The sequence below is a fragment of the Neodiprion pinetum genome, chromosome 1, assembly GCF_021155775.2.
Source record: "Neodiprion pinetum isolate iyNeoPine1 chromosome 1, iyNeoPine1.2, whole genome shotgun sequence".
NCBI classification, from domain to species: Eukaryota; Metazoa; Arthropoda; class Insecta; order Hymenoptera; family Diprionidae; genus Neodiprion; species Neodiprion pinetum.
Window position 1 is genome coordinate 21,337,945 of NC_060232.1, and position 17,597 is coordinate 21,355,541.

The 17,597-nt window shown below is 37.0% G+C and overlaps 2 protein-coding genes across 9 annotated transcripts in view; one reads left to right on the forward strand and one right to left on the reverse strand.

Annotated features, from left to right (window-relative positions):
• The window catches only part of LOC124225017 (midasin), a 123,642-nt gene that overhangs the window by 40,531 nt on the left and 65,514 nt on the right, over positions 1-17,597 (forward strand). The window lies entirely within an intron of this gene.
• LOC124225018 (uncharacterized) overlaps positions 1-17,597 on the reverse strand; it is a 59,291-nt gene that overhangs the window by 17,210 nt on the left and 24,484 nt on the right. For 6 of the 8 annotated variants that reach the window (XR_011176281.1, XM_046637382.2, XM_046637381.2 and 3 more), the window contains 6 exons: positions 16,988-17,189; positions 15,042-15,294; positions 10,974-11,228; positions 8,029-8,145; positions 1,956-2,138; positions 550-858 (listed from right to left, as the gene is read on the reverse strand). Coding sequence is in view for 7 of the 8 variants with exons in the window: in XM_046637382.2 (XP_046493338.1) it covers positions 550-858; positions 1,956-2,138; positions 8,029-8,145; positions 10,974-11,228; positions 15,042-15,294; positions 16,988-17,189 (1,319 nt within the window). In the remaining variant the exon portion in view is untranslated. Of the gene's footprint in view, positions 1-549; positions 859-1,955; positions 2,139-8,028; positions 8,146-10,973; positions 11,229-15,041; positions 15,295-16,505; positions 16,714-16,987; positions 17,190-17,597 lie in introns of those variants that run through there. The other 2 variants (XM_046637384.2, XM_046637385.2) reach the window with 2 other exon arrangements.

A 17,597-nucleotide genomic window follows, 5' to 3' on the forward strand; every position in this document is an offset into this window, starting at 1 on the left:
CTAAAATGTGATACTTTCAAAGATAAATTAGCTTAATAGTGAGCGATCCGAAAAAGATATTTATTCCGAGATATGAAAAGCGTTTATTCTGGAATAAAGTAAAACCTGAAAATTACGAAGAAACGTTGGTATTTTACTAATATTCTCGTTAAAAGAAAATTCGTGAACATTAGAGGGACATTACAGCAGTTCACGTTAAGAAAAAAAAGTATTTTACTACCGCAGTCTCGCACATCTGATTACAACTATCACAGAAATTACATGTGATATCCTTCTTCGGAAAAAAACTGTTATCATATTGATTCCTATTTTTCCTGCATATGCTCTGGTGTTGAAGTAAATACGTATTTTCATGAAATACTTCCTTGTTGGTCACACAGGGGGTCAGAATTACCCCTACGCGCCACAGGGAATACTTCAAAGTGGTGCCAGATGAAGGACCAACCTTATTCAACCACAACAACTTATAATTATATAACATTTAAGTTAAGAGTGGGGTCATATTGATCCCCAGTGACCCCGGAGGGTTAAGAATGTCACTCAACTTACCATGAGTAAGTGTTTGGTAACCGGGGGCAAAGGCGGTTTCAAAAGAGCGACGTCTGTCAGGTCGCAGGTGTTTGCTGCAGAAAGAGCCAGCGGAGGATCTGGGGGTGAGGGTAGATGTAGGGGCGGTTCGTAGCTGGGCGGTTGCACGGATTGTATAGGACTGTTTACCGTTGATCCCAATATCCACCGAGCCAGGCTCTCGCAGCATCCGCAACACACGTCAGACATGCCTTGACGTAAACCTCGATGTAACGCCAGGAATAATGCCGGGTTTATGAACGCGTGAACGTGAGCGATGTGCAGCGTCACCTGAGTCGTGTATCGTACAAAGAACTGGTGAGAAACTTGCTAATGCTCTGGATACTCTACGGATACTCTGAACGATCTTCAGTAAAACCTTTACGGAAAATTACTATTTACTAGTGCAGTAGTTGTTGTAGTGATGAAGCACTTGAGCTCAACCCGAGTAGTTCTTTTGCCACTGCTTGAGTTCTGCAGACCACTTGTACTCATTTCTGTACTATTGCATGGAATATGATACGTACTCCGCTAATACATTTCTAGACTCTACTATTGTCCCAATGAATTAGGATACCTAGGTCTGAAATTCAATAAGTCGGCAAGTAAAAACGCTAAGCATTGCCTAATTAAGAAACATTGAAACATAAGAGAGTGCCAGCAGCTCTCGTTAAATCTCCCGCGGGATTCTGGATCATAATTATCGGCTTCTATACTTTGAAGAACGCAGTTTTAGTGTAATTTTTTCGTCAAGTTTTCTTGTAGTAGACTTGAATGATCTAGAAAATTCGTTGCAATTCTCAGGCACAGTGTTAGGTTTTCTGGATATGTCGGTACATCAAAAATGAAAGCCGTCAAAAATTATGGTAGCTGCGAACATTTAGCCCGAGGAGCGATCTCGAATAGAATGAACAGTAGAAAAATGTTGAGAACTACAAAATTAGACAAAAAAAATTATGCATTTAATTTCATGCTGCTTTGATTGTTTACGAGCATAATTGCATTGATAAAACAATTTTGCCACCTAGTTATTGATCGAGGCTCTATAAAATCGGATTACCGGTAGTATGCATTTTTTCAAATATTTGTTCAATGCAGAAAACAGCCAAGTTTCCAATGTTTCCTCGACCAATAGTCCAGTATAGTTACCCGTCAGTTTAGTGGACTTCAAACCCAAATGACCCAATCCATTAGTACGATTATATGTAAGTGAATGTAAACTGTACAAGTGATCACTACTAAAGAGCAGTAATAATTTTTGGCGATGAAAGAAAGAGATGTGAAGAAGAGATGAGAAAATAAAAGATTAGTGGCGGATGTATCAGTTGCAGTGACTTGGGGGCGACTTGGGTATTTAAAACGACAAGTATATGTTCGACTCCATTTACCTCGTATCCCGTTGCGTTTCCAATGACAGGATGGTGCACGAGTGTAACGAAGAATAATGGTCCCCAAAAAATAACGTACGCTGCCGTTATGATCAGGAACATTTTCACTCTTTGAACTCCTTCGCGTTCCATTCTCCGTAGATAATTTCTCATCCTGCGATGTTCCTCTATGGCACCGCCTCTCTGTCGAATAGTCATTGTTCACGTATTATGTGCGATTCGCAGAATCCTGATTGAAGTTAATATTGAGTTAAAATTAATATAAATGAAAGAAAAATTATGTACTTGAGTCAAGTGAGGTAGAAATTACAAGTGACTAACTTCACCCTAAAGGCTTTGAAGATCGATTTGTATCTGATTCTGTCAAGTATGTTATTTGTTGTTGGTTTTGGATGGAACACAATTTAATGATTCAACGAACTTACCTGTAAGTGAAATTCTATCATGATTGTATTAAGCTACTTTTCCGAGATCGACTCGTAGTACTGCTACTTTTCACCGATGTCACCACATTATTTACATGTATATAAATCAAAAACATTTTTCGTTTGATTACTGCGCCGGGAATACCATTCTTTATTCCTTGAAAGTATTGCTTCGACATTTCTGGGTATCAAACCAAGGTTGAATTCTTAGGTGGTTTCCGGTGGGACTAATCTATTCGAAAAAGGCGCTTCATGAAATCGTGACATCTTTTTGTCGTATTTTACAAAAGTTGAATTTCTACTTAATCGTTCAATAACGATTTAAAAAGTAGGTCCTTTTGGGGTAGTTGGAAGAATGTAAAATCAGGTGAAGGTTTCCGAGATAATTTACCAACCCGCCACCTTTCTACTTGCAGCTAAATTAAAAGCGTGCCTTGTGCTGTATGCACTGAAAGTATTAGCATCCACGCTACTATTTCAGAGCGCTTGTTTAACTCAACGACTCAATATTTGTGTAGATACAGCTTTGTCTGGTTTTTTTAACGATATGAAAGGAAAGTGAGGCGTATTTCGTAACTCTTTGCTTCTTTTCATATAATGTTTTGGGGTAGATACCACACATAAGTTCAAGTTCGTTGTATATAGAGGTTAGAATCAAGGTATGTTGAGTTTTTATAGGGCCCCAGATTTCAATCTTATTCGGTATCTCAATTTCAATATGAGTATACCTAGCTTTCTTATATTTCTTATATTTTTCACGAAAGAGTTTGCAGTTTTCGGCCGATTATTAGCGTTAGTAGTATGATAAGTCCTAGGAACGATTATTCTAGACCACATTCTCCAGTGAGCGACCAACGGCATAAGAGATTTAACACAATTTTTGGGTCGAATGCCCAGTCATTATTAGTTATGAAGGTTTCAGTTGTCCTAACCTTTAAAGAATCTTTCAATTCTAGCATCTTGATCTATCTCCATGCATTGAGGATGTTGCTGATTCCGTGCAATTTAGGAATCCATAAGCTGATGATCCGCTGTCAAATTGTTCAGTGAGGAAGTTAAACGTATCCATGATCGAAATACATAATAGGTCAATCGTCCTTGGTGTTCTGCCAGCTTTTCAACGTATTATTGTATTGTTTCGTTTGTGATTCGGTCAGAGATGATATCATGACGTCTATGGTTTTCTATGAATTCTTTTCCGCTCGTGTGCCCTTCACTTCCCGGCCACCAGGCAATGTTGTTTCCATAGATTGTGCGGTTCCCTGTTTACAGAGCATAACTCGGCAATATTAGGTTTAAAAATGATAGATTTTGATGTACACAGTGATTTGTACAGTGTAAACCAAGGTCTTGTTGACCAATGTGAAGCTACTACAGCCGGGATTCCCATTAGTGCCAGGTAGGGATGAAAGGGGAAGAGTTTTTTGGCAAATTGGCGTCCCCCCACCTTCGACTTTCGCGCTCAGGCGGATTTTTTGTCGCTTGGTGTTGAATATAATATCGTACTCCAAACTATATGTATATGGATGACAAGAACTTTTAGTTAACAGCACTATCAAGAGAACGGTATAAGAAATCATAGCTTGCAATAATGTTCTGAGAAGTGGAGAAAAGGGTTCACACATAAATCTGGAAACGCGGCACTAATGGGAGACCTGACTGTACTTTGCCAGTTGCCTTCCCACACCGAATTTTTCTTCAAACTCAGAATAACGGGAAATGGTGGAAATCTGTATAAAAGAAGTATACTTTCCCTAGCTGATAGTGAATGTATCTGCCGTGACACTTTCTGTATTTTTTTAATCAAAAAACAAATTTTTTACATTTCAAGTCCGTCCTAGTACTACATAAATATGTTTCTGGGGAATCAAATTCGTAAATTATTCATATGAATGCCATGTCTGCTGATTGGAATTCGATTTGTAGTTCGAATTTTCTGCAATCAAAACCCGCGCTTGTGGTTTTGGTGGATGCCATGTGAGAGGCGAAAATCCAAGTCCTTTGTCTCTCGCACCACATCTAGATTTTCTTTGACAGATTGCTTAGGCTGTTCATCTGGATACCAGTCACTGGATTGTTACATCACATCGCGGTTGTGTTGTCGATTCTTAGTAGCATGTCTTATTCTTAATATTTATCCGCAAAATGTTTCAGGCTAAAGAGAGCAGCTGTTAATTCCAAGTAAATTATACGTGGATCTTTTTCTTTTTCTTTCCAGTATCTACGCGTTTCTCAGCCTTCGCAAGGGCCTGATTTTGAGACATCTGAAAAGTTGATTGTTTTAAAATGAGGGTTCGGAATTGGATTACTTGCTGATATGATATTATCCTGCCACCATTTAAAGTCCTCCTGTAAGTGTAAGCCCAGGTTCATTGTAGTTTAAAGTCACCGTTGTTATTTCTAAGTACTAGATATTTTCTTCTTTTCAAAATCCTTCGTGTAAACTGAGCTGTATCTTAGGAATGGCCAACATGATTCTAGAAATCTCACGAATTCTACAGCGCTGAAATGTTCGAGTAATGGGAGATTGACTTAGAATCAGCGCAATCGCTTTGCTCAGGGCCACAATGCAAAATGACATATGTTCCGGTTTGGCCATGATTCGCTTGTCTCATTTAGTAATTGCCTGTATAAGATTAACTTTCATATTTGGGCTGGGTTTAGATAATTCTGCTATTGATAGGTTTATCGGACAGGACTACTTTTCATGAACCGTGTCTTTCCTCTTTCGGAATTCCTTTTCATGTGTTCCACCCCATGAATCGTTAAGTTTTTTTGGATCTCTGGAGCAATAGTTTTTGCTGCTGGAAGAGGTTATTTGATTTTCTTCAACCGGGTTCTCAGCTGGTACCTAGAGCCCTGTTGCAGCTTATCCATTAGGGGCTCGCGGCTTTACGAAGGTTTCGCTTGACACAAGCCTAATAGCATTGGGCACATCGCTCTGAGCAAGTGATGGAGCACCTTCTGTCGTTCCAAGATTAACTTGCGTTGAACTCTACTTTTTTGGTTTTTGGTTTTCCTTTCCTTTTGTCAACCTCTTCTGACCGCTCGGTGCGCACTGGTACAGGTGAAGTGTCATGTTGGATTTAGTATTCTGTAAAAGTAAATCTAATTACGTTTTTTGTAGAAAGAAGATAGATCTTTATTCAACCTTGCTTTATTTTTGTTTTGTTTTTTAGTAAAAAGAGGTTAGACCTCTCGGACTCTGTTTCGTCTTGTATGCCAGAGATGAAACTCCACGAAGGGTGGGACCCCTTCTGTGACAACCTACGATTTCTGTAACGCTTGATATTTCAAGGTTGATACTAATTAGCCTGAGACATAGCTCCATGGTATAGAATGGCGATAGAATCAAATTTTTCGTTCCGCTCCAAAACCTAAGAAAGTGAGATTATGTGTGTCCACAACTTAATTCGTTGGCTTTCTCTGTATCTTCGATTCCTGTCTCTTAATTTCTTCTCAGACGTCTCATACGCTTCGTAATGTGGCGAGGGCTTTTCTCGTTACTCTGTGACAATGATAAAACTTGGTTTCTTCGGTATTTTATACGCTTCGTTTTAAGTTTGGATGTTGCTTGTCGACGAGGGGCTGTTCACCCGTATTTGAAGAATTTTTAAGTTACTCGAATCTATTGCGAGTCACGCAAATTTTGAAATTTTCTCCACAATCTCGAATAATCTACGAAAATCTGCGAGAGTCTACGAATCTCGTCAAGTTCGTTTCGACTAAGGTGCGGGGACTACCCGGTGATATCGGAATACCGCGGAATATTGTCAAGAAATGATCAAGTCGGGACTCGAGTCGACTCGAGTCCGTATTCGAGTCTCGACAAGTCTTGATAAGTCGCATGAATCCCGAAAAATCACAGGTCAACAAACGCGGACTGGTGAATCGGCAGCTATATTTCGCATGTACACTTGGGGACAATGAATCTGAGATGGCTACTTTTTTACATTAGACAGTTATATTGGCAAGCGCCATACTCGGCCGATCGCGAAACAAACTCACAATGAATCTCAATAAACGTAACATCACCCATGACCGTCGAATCTAACCTTGGAACACCGCGGGGATAATGACTTTTTGGATTGACACGTCAATTCTAAAGTTAGATTCGACAGTCATGGGTTATGGTATGTTTGTTGAGATCGAGTTTGGTTCGCGCTCGGCCGACTATGGCGTTGTAGGTTTCTCTGTGTTGCCAACATAACTGTCTAGTGTAAAAAAATTAGCCGTCTCAGATTCATTGTTCCCGAGTGTACGTGTGCATTCGCACAAGCGCGATTATCAGTGTTGAACGAGTAACATCTTTGGTTTTGTGTCTACCGGCTTCTACTATAAGTCAAGGTAATTATAGAAAAATCATAGATCATGAATATTAGCTTTCAATAATATTTCAATAAAATGTTTATTAAAATAGAGATCGCGAATCTCTTTGAAAAATTGTGAAAATTTAAATATAAATGCTACTAATTAAAAATTATAATTTTTTCCAATTTCTAATAATTGATAATTAGATAATTAATAATTAAAAATTGGAAAAATTTTGCGTAAGTGAATTAACTTCCTTGCAAATAAGTAGAATTCACAATAAATGTTTATTTTTGCATGATTACAATAATTTTTGGAATAATAAAATAAAGTAATCAACGGAAATTGTGAAAACAAATATCGTAAAAAACAACTAACAATAATGCGAAAAATAAACTTGTGGTAAAATCGCCATAAAATTATTTTTAAATGTTCCGAAGCTTTCCGTCTACTCAAATCTACGCAAGTCCGCGCGAGTCTATACGAATTTATTATGGAAAATCCACGCGAGTCTGCATGAATCTTGGCGAGTCCGCACAAATCTTATAAAGAGTCGACGCTAGTCCATTCGAATCTACTCGAGTATATCAGAATCAGTATAATCATTTTCTCGGAATATTCGAGTTACTCAAAATTATCACCAATCTTCACAAATCCTTAAATATTATCCGATATTATCGGATAAATTCGAGAGCGAACAGCCCTTCGTTTGTCGACACAAAGGAGAATCGCGAGTGGTATTCCCCGTGCCGTAAGCAACTCAAAAATGTTTTTGATTCAATTAAAAGAACTAAATTATGAGGTGACATCGGTATAAAATAGCGGCAATACGAGTTAGTTCAGAGGAAGAGACGCCCAATACAATTCAGTACCTACATCATTTTATATATTTATAATTCTCTGAGAATCGAATGACATTTTAAATCTTGCGAACAAGAGATTTCGTCGTTATCTAACTTAATTCTTAATAATCGTCATCTCCCTCGGGATATAAATATTTTCGAAGTGATAAATATTGTATAAGTATGTGTGTTGTGTATTTATGATAAACTTTTGTTAATCGAACGAGCTATCTCAAATTACTCATGTTTTCCACTTTGAAGAATTGTCACGATAAAAAACTGGCCTTTTGTTGAGAAGTTCTATTTAGCCGTATGCCCACTACTATTCTTTAATCTACAGCATGAAAATTGTAACACTGTATTCAAATATTGTGTGTGGCGCGATTCATAAAGAAGAGTTATGTCCACACATAGGTAAATTAATGATAATGTAATTCCTTTATTGCTTTGTTTCCGTTTTATCCCCCTTTTTTCCCAGTGACTACGTCTACTAACTTTGGGTGTTGTTCCATTTCGCGAGTTTCTTCTATCATTACTATCGATCAGTCCGTTCGATCCACCGTGCCCTCCAGTAACGCTAACTAACGTTGTAACTAATCCAGCCACGCGAACCTGAAAATGGATAGCAATTTATGTCAGTTAAACAGTGGGAACAAAGTAGTCGTCACGAGGTTCAGATTATGAAGATTACGTACACGTCGATAATTTTACTGAAGAAAATAGCAATCCGCGCAGATAATAATATAAGAAAGCAATTTTACGACATGTCAAGGTTGTATTTGGTACAATAAAGTGATAAACTAACCCAAATATGGTCAAGTTTCAGTGCAGTGATTCAAATAAAGTGGTAGCCAACTAGATTGGTTTGCTCGCATTTGTTATAATTCTTATACATTTGCCCAGTAAAACAAAAGAGAAATAAAACCTATCGTTTTATCAGGAAGTAAGCGGGAAGGGGACGTAACTCCGGCAAAAAGTCGGGCCGGATTTTGACGCACGGTTCCTTAGTACAACGTTTCGCCGCACTGAGCGCCGTCGATGTTCGATCGTTCAACTATTATGATTACCGACCGGCTAGCAGTTGTTTGTTTACAACATTTGCATATTTTGAACGACCGTAAAACACGTACGCGGAGAATGGAGGAAATCGGTACTATTAACTCTGCGCCGAAAACGTGCCCACTTTTTGCTGGGACGCAGGCTTGAGTTACGTCTCCTTTGCTCTTATTTCTTGCGCTTTATACAATGCAAAATAACATGGGATATCGATGGCTGAACCTTGCAATTGTTTGTTAGAGATAACCTTTTGGAGATTTTAGAAATATGGGACAATCCACGCCGAATCGCACGAAAAGTACTTGAAATTGGCTTATATTGTTTCACATTATCTTACTTTCTTATAAGTTTTTTGAAAATCTAGTCGAAAAAATTGTCAAAGTTATAGTTTGTTGACTCGAAAATGACCTCAGCTATTAATTATTTCAAGTTCTTGGAGTTTTTGACGAAACCTGCTTCCACGCAAGGCATCAACTGCGGTATATTTTCAATCGATCAACTTCGAAACTTGGTTATGGGTTTATTTCAAAGGATTATCTTACAAGGAACATCCGCGAAGTGTCCGCCTCTGATTTTGATGAAACTTGATAGGAATATTAAGTACGCTAAAATAAGAGATGTGTATTTTTTTACATCCGCTGAAATTAATTTTGAGCGGGTGAACTACCCCCCTGAAATGCTATTTTTTACAATTCCTAATATATTACGTAATAGAACCTAATGTACAGATTGCAGGGAAACTTGATTTTTAGGAGTTTCTGACGTTGCTGTTTCCAAGTTTGAAGTCCAAATTTGAAAGTTCAAAATGGCGGATCCTACATGGCTGACGTCAATAACGAAAAATCGATCGATTTTCACCGAAAGTCGGTGGAACCTGTTTTCGAGGTCGCTGATCATGGATTTGACCACGAAAATTCGAAATTCGAAGCGACGAATTCAAAACGGCGGTAGAAAATCATCATAATATCTCTACGAAAATTGGTATCCATATTTGTTTCTGCAGTACTTCAGAACCCATCCATTTCTGGTTCAATGACGGAATGACACGATAGCAGGAGTATCTCCTGTATCTTCTGATGTTGGATACGCCATTTTGAACTTTCAAATTTGGACTTCAGATTTGGAAAGTGCAACGTCAGAAACCCCTAGAAATCAAGTTTCCCTGCAATCTGTACATCGATCGATTTTTCGTTATTGACGCCAGCCATGTTGGCTCCGTCATTTCGAACTTTCAAATTTGGACTTCAGATTTAGAAAGAGCAACGTCAAAAGTCCCTAGAAATAAAGTTTTACTGCAATCTGTACATTAGGCCCTATTATGCAATATATTAAGAATTGTCAAAAATAGCATTTCAGGGGGGTAGTTCACCCCCTTAAAATTAATTTCAGCAGATATAAAAAAAAATGCGTATCTCTTATTTTAGCGTACTTAACATTCCTACCAAGTTTCAACAAAATCGGAGGCGGACACTTCCTTGTGTTCCTTGTTAGTGTAATCGGTCGAAAAAAAGCTGATTTTCGTGATTTTTTTTCGATGGTTAAAATACAATAATCAATTTAAAATATAAGGTTGAAAATGACTTCGAAAAAAAGTAGACTCTACAGTGGCTACAGTGGTGACTGTAAATATTATCTGAAACAAATTTTGTAAAGATTATTAATCAGTATGACAGCCGCTATCTTGCATGGAGGTTTTTTTTTTTTTTTTTTAATCAAAATTAACCAAATGGCGTCGGTTTGAAAAAAGTATCGAATTTAACCTATTTTTTTAACAGTTTTTTAGTTAAAAAAATATTAAAATTTCAGAAAAAAAGCTTCCATAGCAATATAAAGAATGACGTGAAGAATGTTGTTTTCAAATGTGAGATAGATAGCTTGAAAAATGTTCCTTTGAGGGTGTCCACCGTTTTGAAAAACCACGTTTCGTGAAGAACGTAAAAAAAATGTAAAAAATATAAAAATAAAAGTTAAAAAATTTATTTTTTGTTCTTCACGAGTGCTTTGATTTGACATTCAAAAATCGGACTGATTAGTTCATATTAGCCATTGGAAAAAAAATCGCAAAAAAACAGTGATTTTTCGACCCGTTACACTAGGATGATCCTTTAAAGCGCTTTCAACGTACTTTGTAATGAAATATCAAGGAAAAAAATGAGCACGTGCACCTACGTGAGGCAATTCAAAATTAGTCATTCGACATTGAATTTATCCATCCCTTTCTCACGAATTATAATAATATAAAAATACTCCGATTGCGAGAGTCTTTGAAAATTCATAACCTGGGTAATTTTCAAGTTATGGGACTTAATAACTCCGTATAGGTCAAAAAGACAGGTTTATTCTTTGTATGATTTGACGTGTAAGGTCCGATATGAGAAACATACCGCTTCCACGTTTGCTTTGGTCAAATCTCGGTGCAATTTCCGCAAATGAAATAGAGTGAGCAGCACACAGATAACATTTATCACGATCCATAAAACGTTTAGTATGTAATGACGGAATGGGCCGTGAACCAGGGGACAGCTTGGGGCGTTGTGTCCGGTCTCAGTGTTTGCGGCTAGGGCTCCGCTTAGAAACGTTGGTCCGAGATTAATCGTTATGCTGGCAAACCATATCATGAACGTTCCAAATAATACACACTGTTGAAAAAGAGGAATAAAGATTATCTCGCATCATTTTTGTGCCTTACCTAGTTTTCTCAATGTTTATCCATGGTATCGATTTTGATTAGGTTTTTCTATGGTTCCTCTACTTTACAAGAAAGTTTGCTTCGAGAAATTGAAAGCTGTTGACGCAATTGCTTGGAATATTTCTCTTTCATTTCGGAACTTGGAGATTTTTTTGAACTGGGAGTAAACGTACTAGAACTATCTTGCGAGGATCGCTAGAAAAATTCATAGAAAAACTCAAACCAAAAAGAGAATTGGGAATGCTTTATTTCTTTGATTAAGCAGGCCTTAATTTTTCTGAAATAGTTTTTTCCAGCTTAATTACAAGGGGAAGGCAGTCAAGTGTTCAACATACTGGGTGAGGGTCACAAAAGTGACTCACGTACAAGAATTGAGTCATTACTCTGTGGTACGAAATAAAATTATATAAAGTTTCTCTAACATGCATTCTTGATAAATTCTTGATCCCCACATGCCCTTGACGAATAACACGGTTCTACAACAAAATCGCTCTACAAAAAAAAAAAAAAAAAAAATTATTGTACATATAAAGGCTTTAATGTGCTGAATCTACGTCTGCTTTCCATTTTTTGCTGTCACGTATATATTACATGATATGATGTTTTCTTTTATTGTTCAAAATTCAGAGTTTCTTGTGTTTTGTTTTTGGGTTTAACTACTTGCTCTTACGTTACTTTAATCTATTTAAATAGTATCTGTACATACAAAACCAGTTCGAACTGAATGAAAAAGAAAGAAAGTTATCGCCTAACGTTGTTTTCACATCAATGCGTGCCCCTGTACAGATCTCGTTGTGAATTCATGTCCCGCAATACGAAGAAAAAGAAAACTGCAAAATAACTGGAACGATACCAGTAGATAAATTTTCAGACGAATTCAATCTTTATACGTTTTAACTTTATAACTTATTTTTATAAATGTTGTTGCTATTATTAGTGTTTCATTATAATTTTCTAGCAAAATTAACGTTTTAGTAATAAAAAAAAAAAAAAAAACATTGCATGAAAACATACGCGGTACATATCTCTTATTATTACATTTCGATTCAAGAGCATCAAATCTATTATAATTACACATGCTCTTGAGAAGGAGAAAAAAAGTTTTCTTTTGCAGACCAGTGTAATTATTCTTGAAACAAAAGGGCATCGGTATTAGAGACTCGAGTTCGGACATTGACTCTCGTAGGTAGGTGCGTTGACTTCGATTCTTTGGAAACCGAAGGTGTAGCAGCCTCAACCCTTTTTTACGGGAAACTTTTGAGTGGTCCAAAACCAGTATATTAAATCCGAGATTAACCCGTCATTGGGCGCGTGGGGGCGTAGAGACCCCAGGCCTTTCATTTTTTTCTCAGTTGCTACAAAGAAAATTTCCAGCGCTGCCATAGGTGGACCTCCCAGGAACCTTCCAATTAAGCCATTGCTTGCGTTGGCGCGCTGTTTCGTCATTCATTTCGCAGCCATAAATCATTAAACGTAGTCGGGGCCTCTACGGACCCCACGCGTGTACCAGCGTTACTGTTCGTGCTGTATAACGGGAACGAATATTATCTGTGGTACAGAACTAAACGTTAAGACATTTTTTTGTTTGGGTCAACTGAAATTTTTACGAAATTTGAAGATCATATTAATGACATAAAGCTGAGAATTTATAAATATTTATTTCGTTTCGTTTTTTTTCTCATTACATGTACTTTTTCATTGGTCGAAAGAGGTGCTTTTTCTAAGTCAATAAAAACTGTACTCATTTTTTGTAAATATTTTGCGCCATGGATTATTTTCTTTGTTTATATCTTCGTCTCAGCAACTGTGCTTAAAAAGAACCATTTTTATACAAAGACATAATATTTTTTTTTTTTGCGTTATTTTTCATAGTGGTCAAATTTTCAGGTTTTGCGACTTCTGAGATGAAATATTGTCTACTTATGATAAGCGATAAATTTGAAATCTTGAATCCGTAAATCGTTATTGCCAGACGCATAGACAACCACAATTTTCAGTACAAAACCTTTTATTGATATTGCAGTTGAAAATATTGCATTAACCAACTGGGGTCTCCGGATACCCCAAACGAAAGTTGACGCGTCTAATAAAGGATTAATAAATCCGACCGAAATCGGTCACACGCAAGGTCTGCCGCCTGATTGCTAGTTGAGCTGTTACAAATTCATACTATCATAACGGATGCTTACAATCGATGTTAGATGATTTTTTTTTTTTTTTTTTTAATAGCATTCACTTATTTCGACATCGGAAAATATAAGCACATGGGCCAGTCCACCGATTATCGACAAATGAACGGGACGTCAAAAAATCGATATGTCTAAAATTTTTACCTCTTGAAGTGTGTACTAAGATTAAAAAGTTCACGAAGTTTGAATGTCACATCGAAGTTTATCATTTCAACCTAATTGAGGATGAAACGTGAGTTGCTTTCGTATCATTATCGGGATAAAAAAAAATTAGGCAAAAATGGGTATCGTATGTGAAAAATATGATGATTTGCATTATAATTTTTGAGAGTCCCGTTTTTATTTTGCTGATTTATAATTATGCATCTTAGAATTTCATAGTCCGTTAGATTTGCAATGTATTCAATATGCAATGTTTGACTACCGCAGCTCGTCAAATTTCAAATTTAAGGAATTTTAAATTCTGGACATTTTCGCGTGTTTTATTGAGTAAAAAGGAAATTCGCGGTGGCCAGATAAGCGAGCAAATATCTACACGTCGCGTTAACCGCGGTAATTTCAATCGCACTTAAAACTTGTAGCTTTTAGGGAGAAGGATACGCTTTTAGTCTGATAGCAACGGTCGAACGTAGTCAAATGCTTCCATGTAAGTTCCGACCCCGACAGCGGATGCATGTGGAATAAAGTATTCCAACGTGAGGCAGTTTATTTTATAACGCCTCGAAAACATAAAAGTAAATAAATAACGGTTATAGTGTTGGCAGTCGTGAAATTTAGGTTCTTCACCGAATTACGGGTCTTGGTTGTATAATATTACTGGGGCTATGGGAAAAAGAGAGTTGGCGCTCACTTGTGACTTTTGTCACGGCGGTGAAAAAACTCCGCAGCTTTTCTATAGAAACCAATAAAGCTGCGCTCATTACGATGACGTGACAGTCAATGGTAGGCATTCCTTGCATTATTTCGTTAATGTACACCGTTTTACTTATAACATGGCTGAAGTAATGCAGAGAATATCCATAGCAACTTTAAAAGGACTTTTATCGGACGAAATATGATGTAGAACGTGTGATATGAAGAATATTTGCCACTTGTCACTCGAATTACACTAGTTATGTTCATGGTGAGCAAAATTTCAAGCTGAAATGGTGCAGCGTTCGTGTTGTTCACTACGAAAAAAAGTGTCCGATAGAGTCCCCGTAACAGGCACAGTTGTCTATTTTCACACTACAAATGATCGTTAACGGTAAAAACAGAGAAATAGAAAAAAATATAAATTCTTGAAGCTTACGTTTTGAATACCAAATAGGTGCATATCGTCATCTTCGCTTTGTTAGAATGAATTTCGCGCAAATGGAATGAGTATTTCAACATGACAAAATACATTTATATAAACATGGCACGTGTCTCTAGGCCTGTGACGTTTTGTTGTACAGTTGCATTAACGGACAATAACAGAGCGATCAATGGTCCTACATACAGTTGATATCGGATATCACGAGATCAGAAATCCACCCTATACCTAGCGGTTTCACTACGTGCATTACTTACTGGTTAAAATTCATGCATTTCACCTGAGGCGAGTCCATGAGGAGGGGAGCGGTGAGATCGGCTTCTTCCTCACTTTCTGGAAATACGGGACTATCGTTTAAGACGGTGGTAAGCATATTCACCGTTGAGACAGTGACCAGTAATAGAAATGCGGTCTCGACAAGCGAACACTTGTTAACGGGCTGGCAATTCAGTATGCTCAACCCAAGAGGCAATAAAATGGCTGCCCTTGCGCAGTCCACCATTGCCTGATGAAATAGTAGCCCTTGGGACCATCTGCAACTCAAATATATTGTTACAATATTGCTTGTCTCGGCTACTGGAGTTGCCCATTCCCCAAACTCTACTGTAATATCTGAAGAAACAGTCGCACCCGTCAAAGAAGACTTCCCCAGTACGTTTTTCCGGTATTACTATTTCTGGTATTGCATATCTCTTCCGGCAACTCATTTTTCAAAAAGTGATATAACAGGAGTACAATGAAGTATTGGGAAAATCTTATTGATGTTTCGAGGTACTCTTAAATTTTCGAGAAATGTAATAAATCGAACCACCTAATACACTACAGTGCAGGTTTATAAATGATTTAATACGAGGGGATAGGCAAGAAGTCAGGAGATAAAATTGTTACATATTTTTCTTGAAAGGAAATTCTACGATACTTCTGTCTTGCGTAATAGTATACCATGTATAGTAATGATGTAATAAGAGGCTCTAGCTTTCAACTGATGCTTCATTTATGGCGTGTAATATAATTATACGTATCAATAATGAGAAACTACAGAGATACAAAGACATGATACATATGTATATACGCATATATCTATTATAAAACATATTTATTACTGTATGTAATGGGTACATACTACGTATAAAGTTTTATTGGGATATGAGCTAATTCTTGCGTCAACTGACTTCAACAAGGCTTTACAAAACAGGGTTTAGAGACATAATAACGTGTAGAAATTACCAAAAAAGCCGACATTCTGTCATTTGTATGTATACCTGTTCATCACGATTTTGAACTTTTAACTCTTAATGTCATATTTTATCTACTTGGCTTTTCATGACTTGCAAATGCGGAGGGGAAGAAAAGTGGACCGCCAAAAATTTGCAGCACGTCTATAACCTTGTTGCTGGATTCAGTGATAATTATGTTTAGTAAATTCACATTAATTTATGAACTAACAATTAAGTGATCAAAAAATTTGTTATTCATCGTACAACATTTTTTTTTTTATTCGAAGTATTTTACCGTTAAAGTTCAAAACCATAATAATATGTTTCGTATGGTGTCATTGCTGAACTCAATAAATTCTACAAAGCCAGGGGATTGACCATGCTGTAACTGTCAAAATGAAGGAAAAACGAAAAAGTAGAAAGAAAATTTATTTATAGTTTTGTGGTTTACATATGTCTGTTTTAGGCATGTCAGTTTTATGGTTCCAATTTTACGACAAATAGGAGTATAGGTTTCTTGACTTAACTATTCATGTATTTTATGATATTCGTTTTTATATTGATTTTTGTCGTATATTTTTGCATATGTATAATTCTTTTTGTTTTCTGATTTTCTATTTAAATAGGCTACGTTGAAATTTTCTCCTTTCCTCTCGCAAGACTTTTTCTATGCATTCCGTTGGAAAATAACTGTTACTTTAAAATTCTTTTTTTTTTTTTTTTTATCTATCCTGCCTAGAAATAATAAAGTATTATTAAGTTTATAGTCGATTCCGGGTGAAGATGTATTCACGTTAGCGTTACCAAGCTCTCGACGAACAATGCAATACTGGATTAAGAAAATGAATATCACTAGACTTTTTACGTATTCAACAGCCTGACCTATTTATTGTTGGGACTTGATCGAACCGATAAACGCGTATGCGAGGAAAAACCGAAAGACACGTGTAACGCTGGCGTGTTAGCATCTCTCTGTTATTGTAGGATTGATAACTGGTACTTATACTACCTTCGGAGATGACGTTTGGCTAATATTAAAGCCATCAGAATGACATTGGCGCCCATTCCGAGGGCCCCAAGACTAAATATAACTGTAGCTTCAGTTATGCCTCCAGGATGGCACTGAAATACTTTCGTGGCATTTGAGGTTACGTTATATGGAGCCCCGATGCCAAACCTCAAGTTTGCCCCAATCATAGCAGCAGCTGACCCTGAAATCCAGTACAAGTTTTCGTGGTAATTCGTTCTACCTTTGAAAATGAGAGGGAACAATTTTACATATCACTCCCGAACAAAATCGATTACTATTCAGCCTCAACAAGGAGTTTTGCCGTTCTAAACACCAATCTGTTCCAAAGAATTATGAATCACAACCAATTTTTCGAAATAACGTATACGGGAACAGAAAATGCTCCGAGAAGGCAGTGTGTACTTAATTAAAGGTTGGGCAGAAAGATTGTACTTTTTTTTCTTATATTATATTTCAAATCGATACGGCACCGAAACAACGTTTTGCATGTAGACTTTATTAGTCAAAATTATTGACAGTATCTATCAAGTCATGCTAGTTTAAACGCGTTTTCAATACACGCTATTCTCGAGACGTCATTATTCAGTAC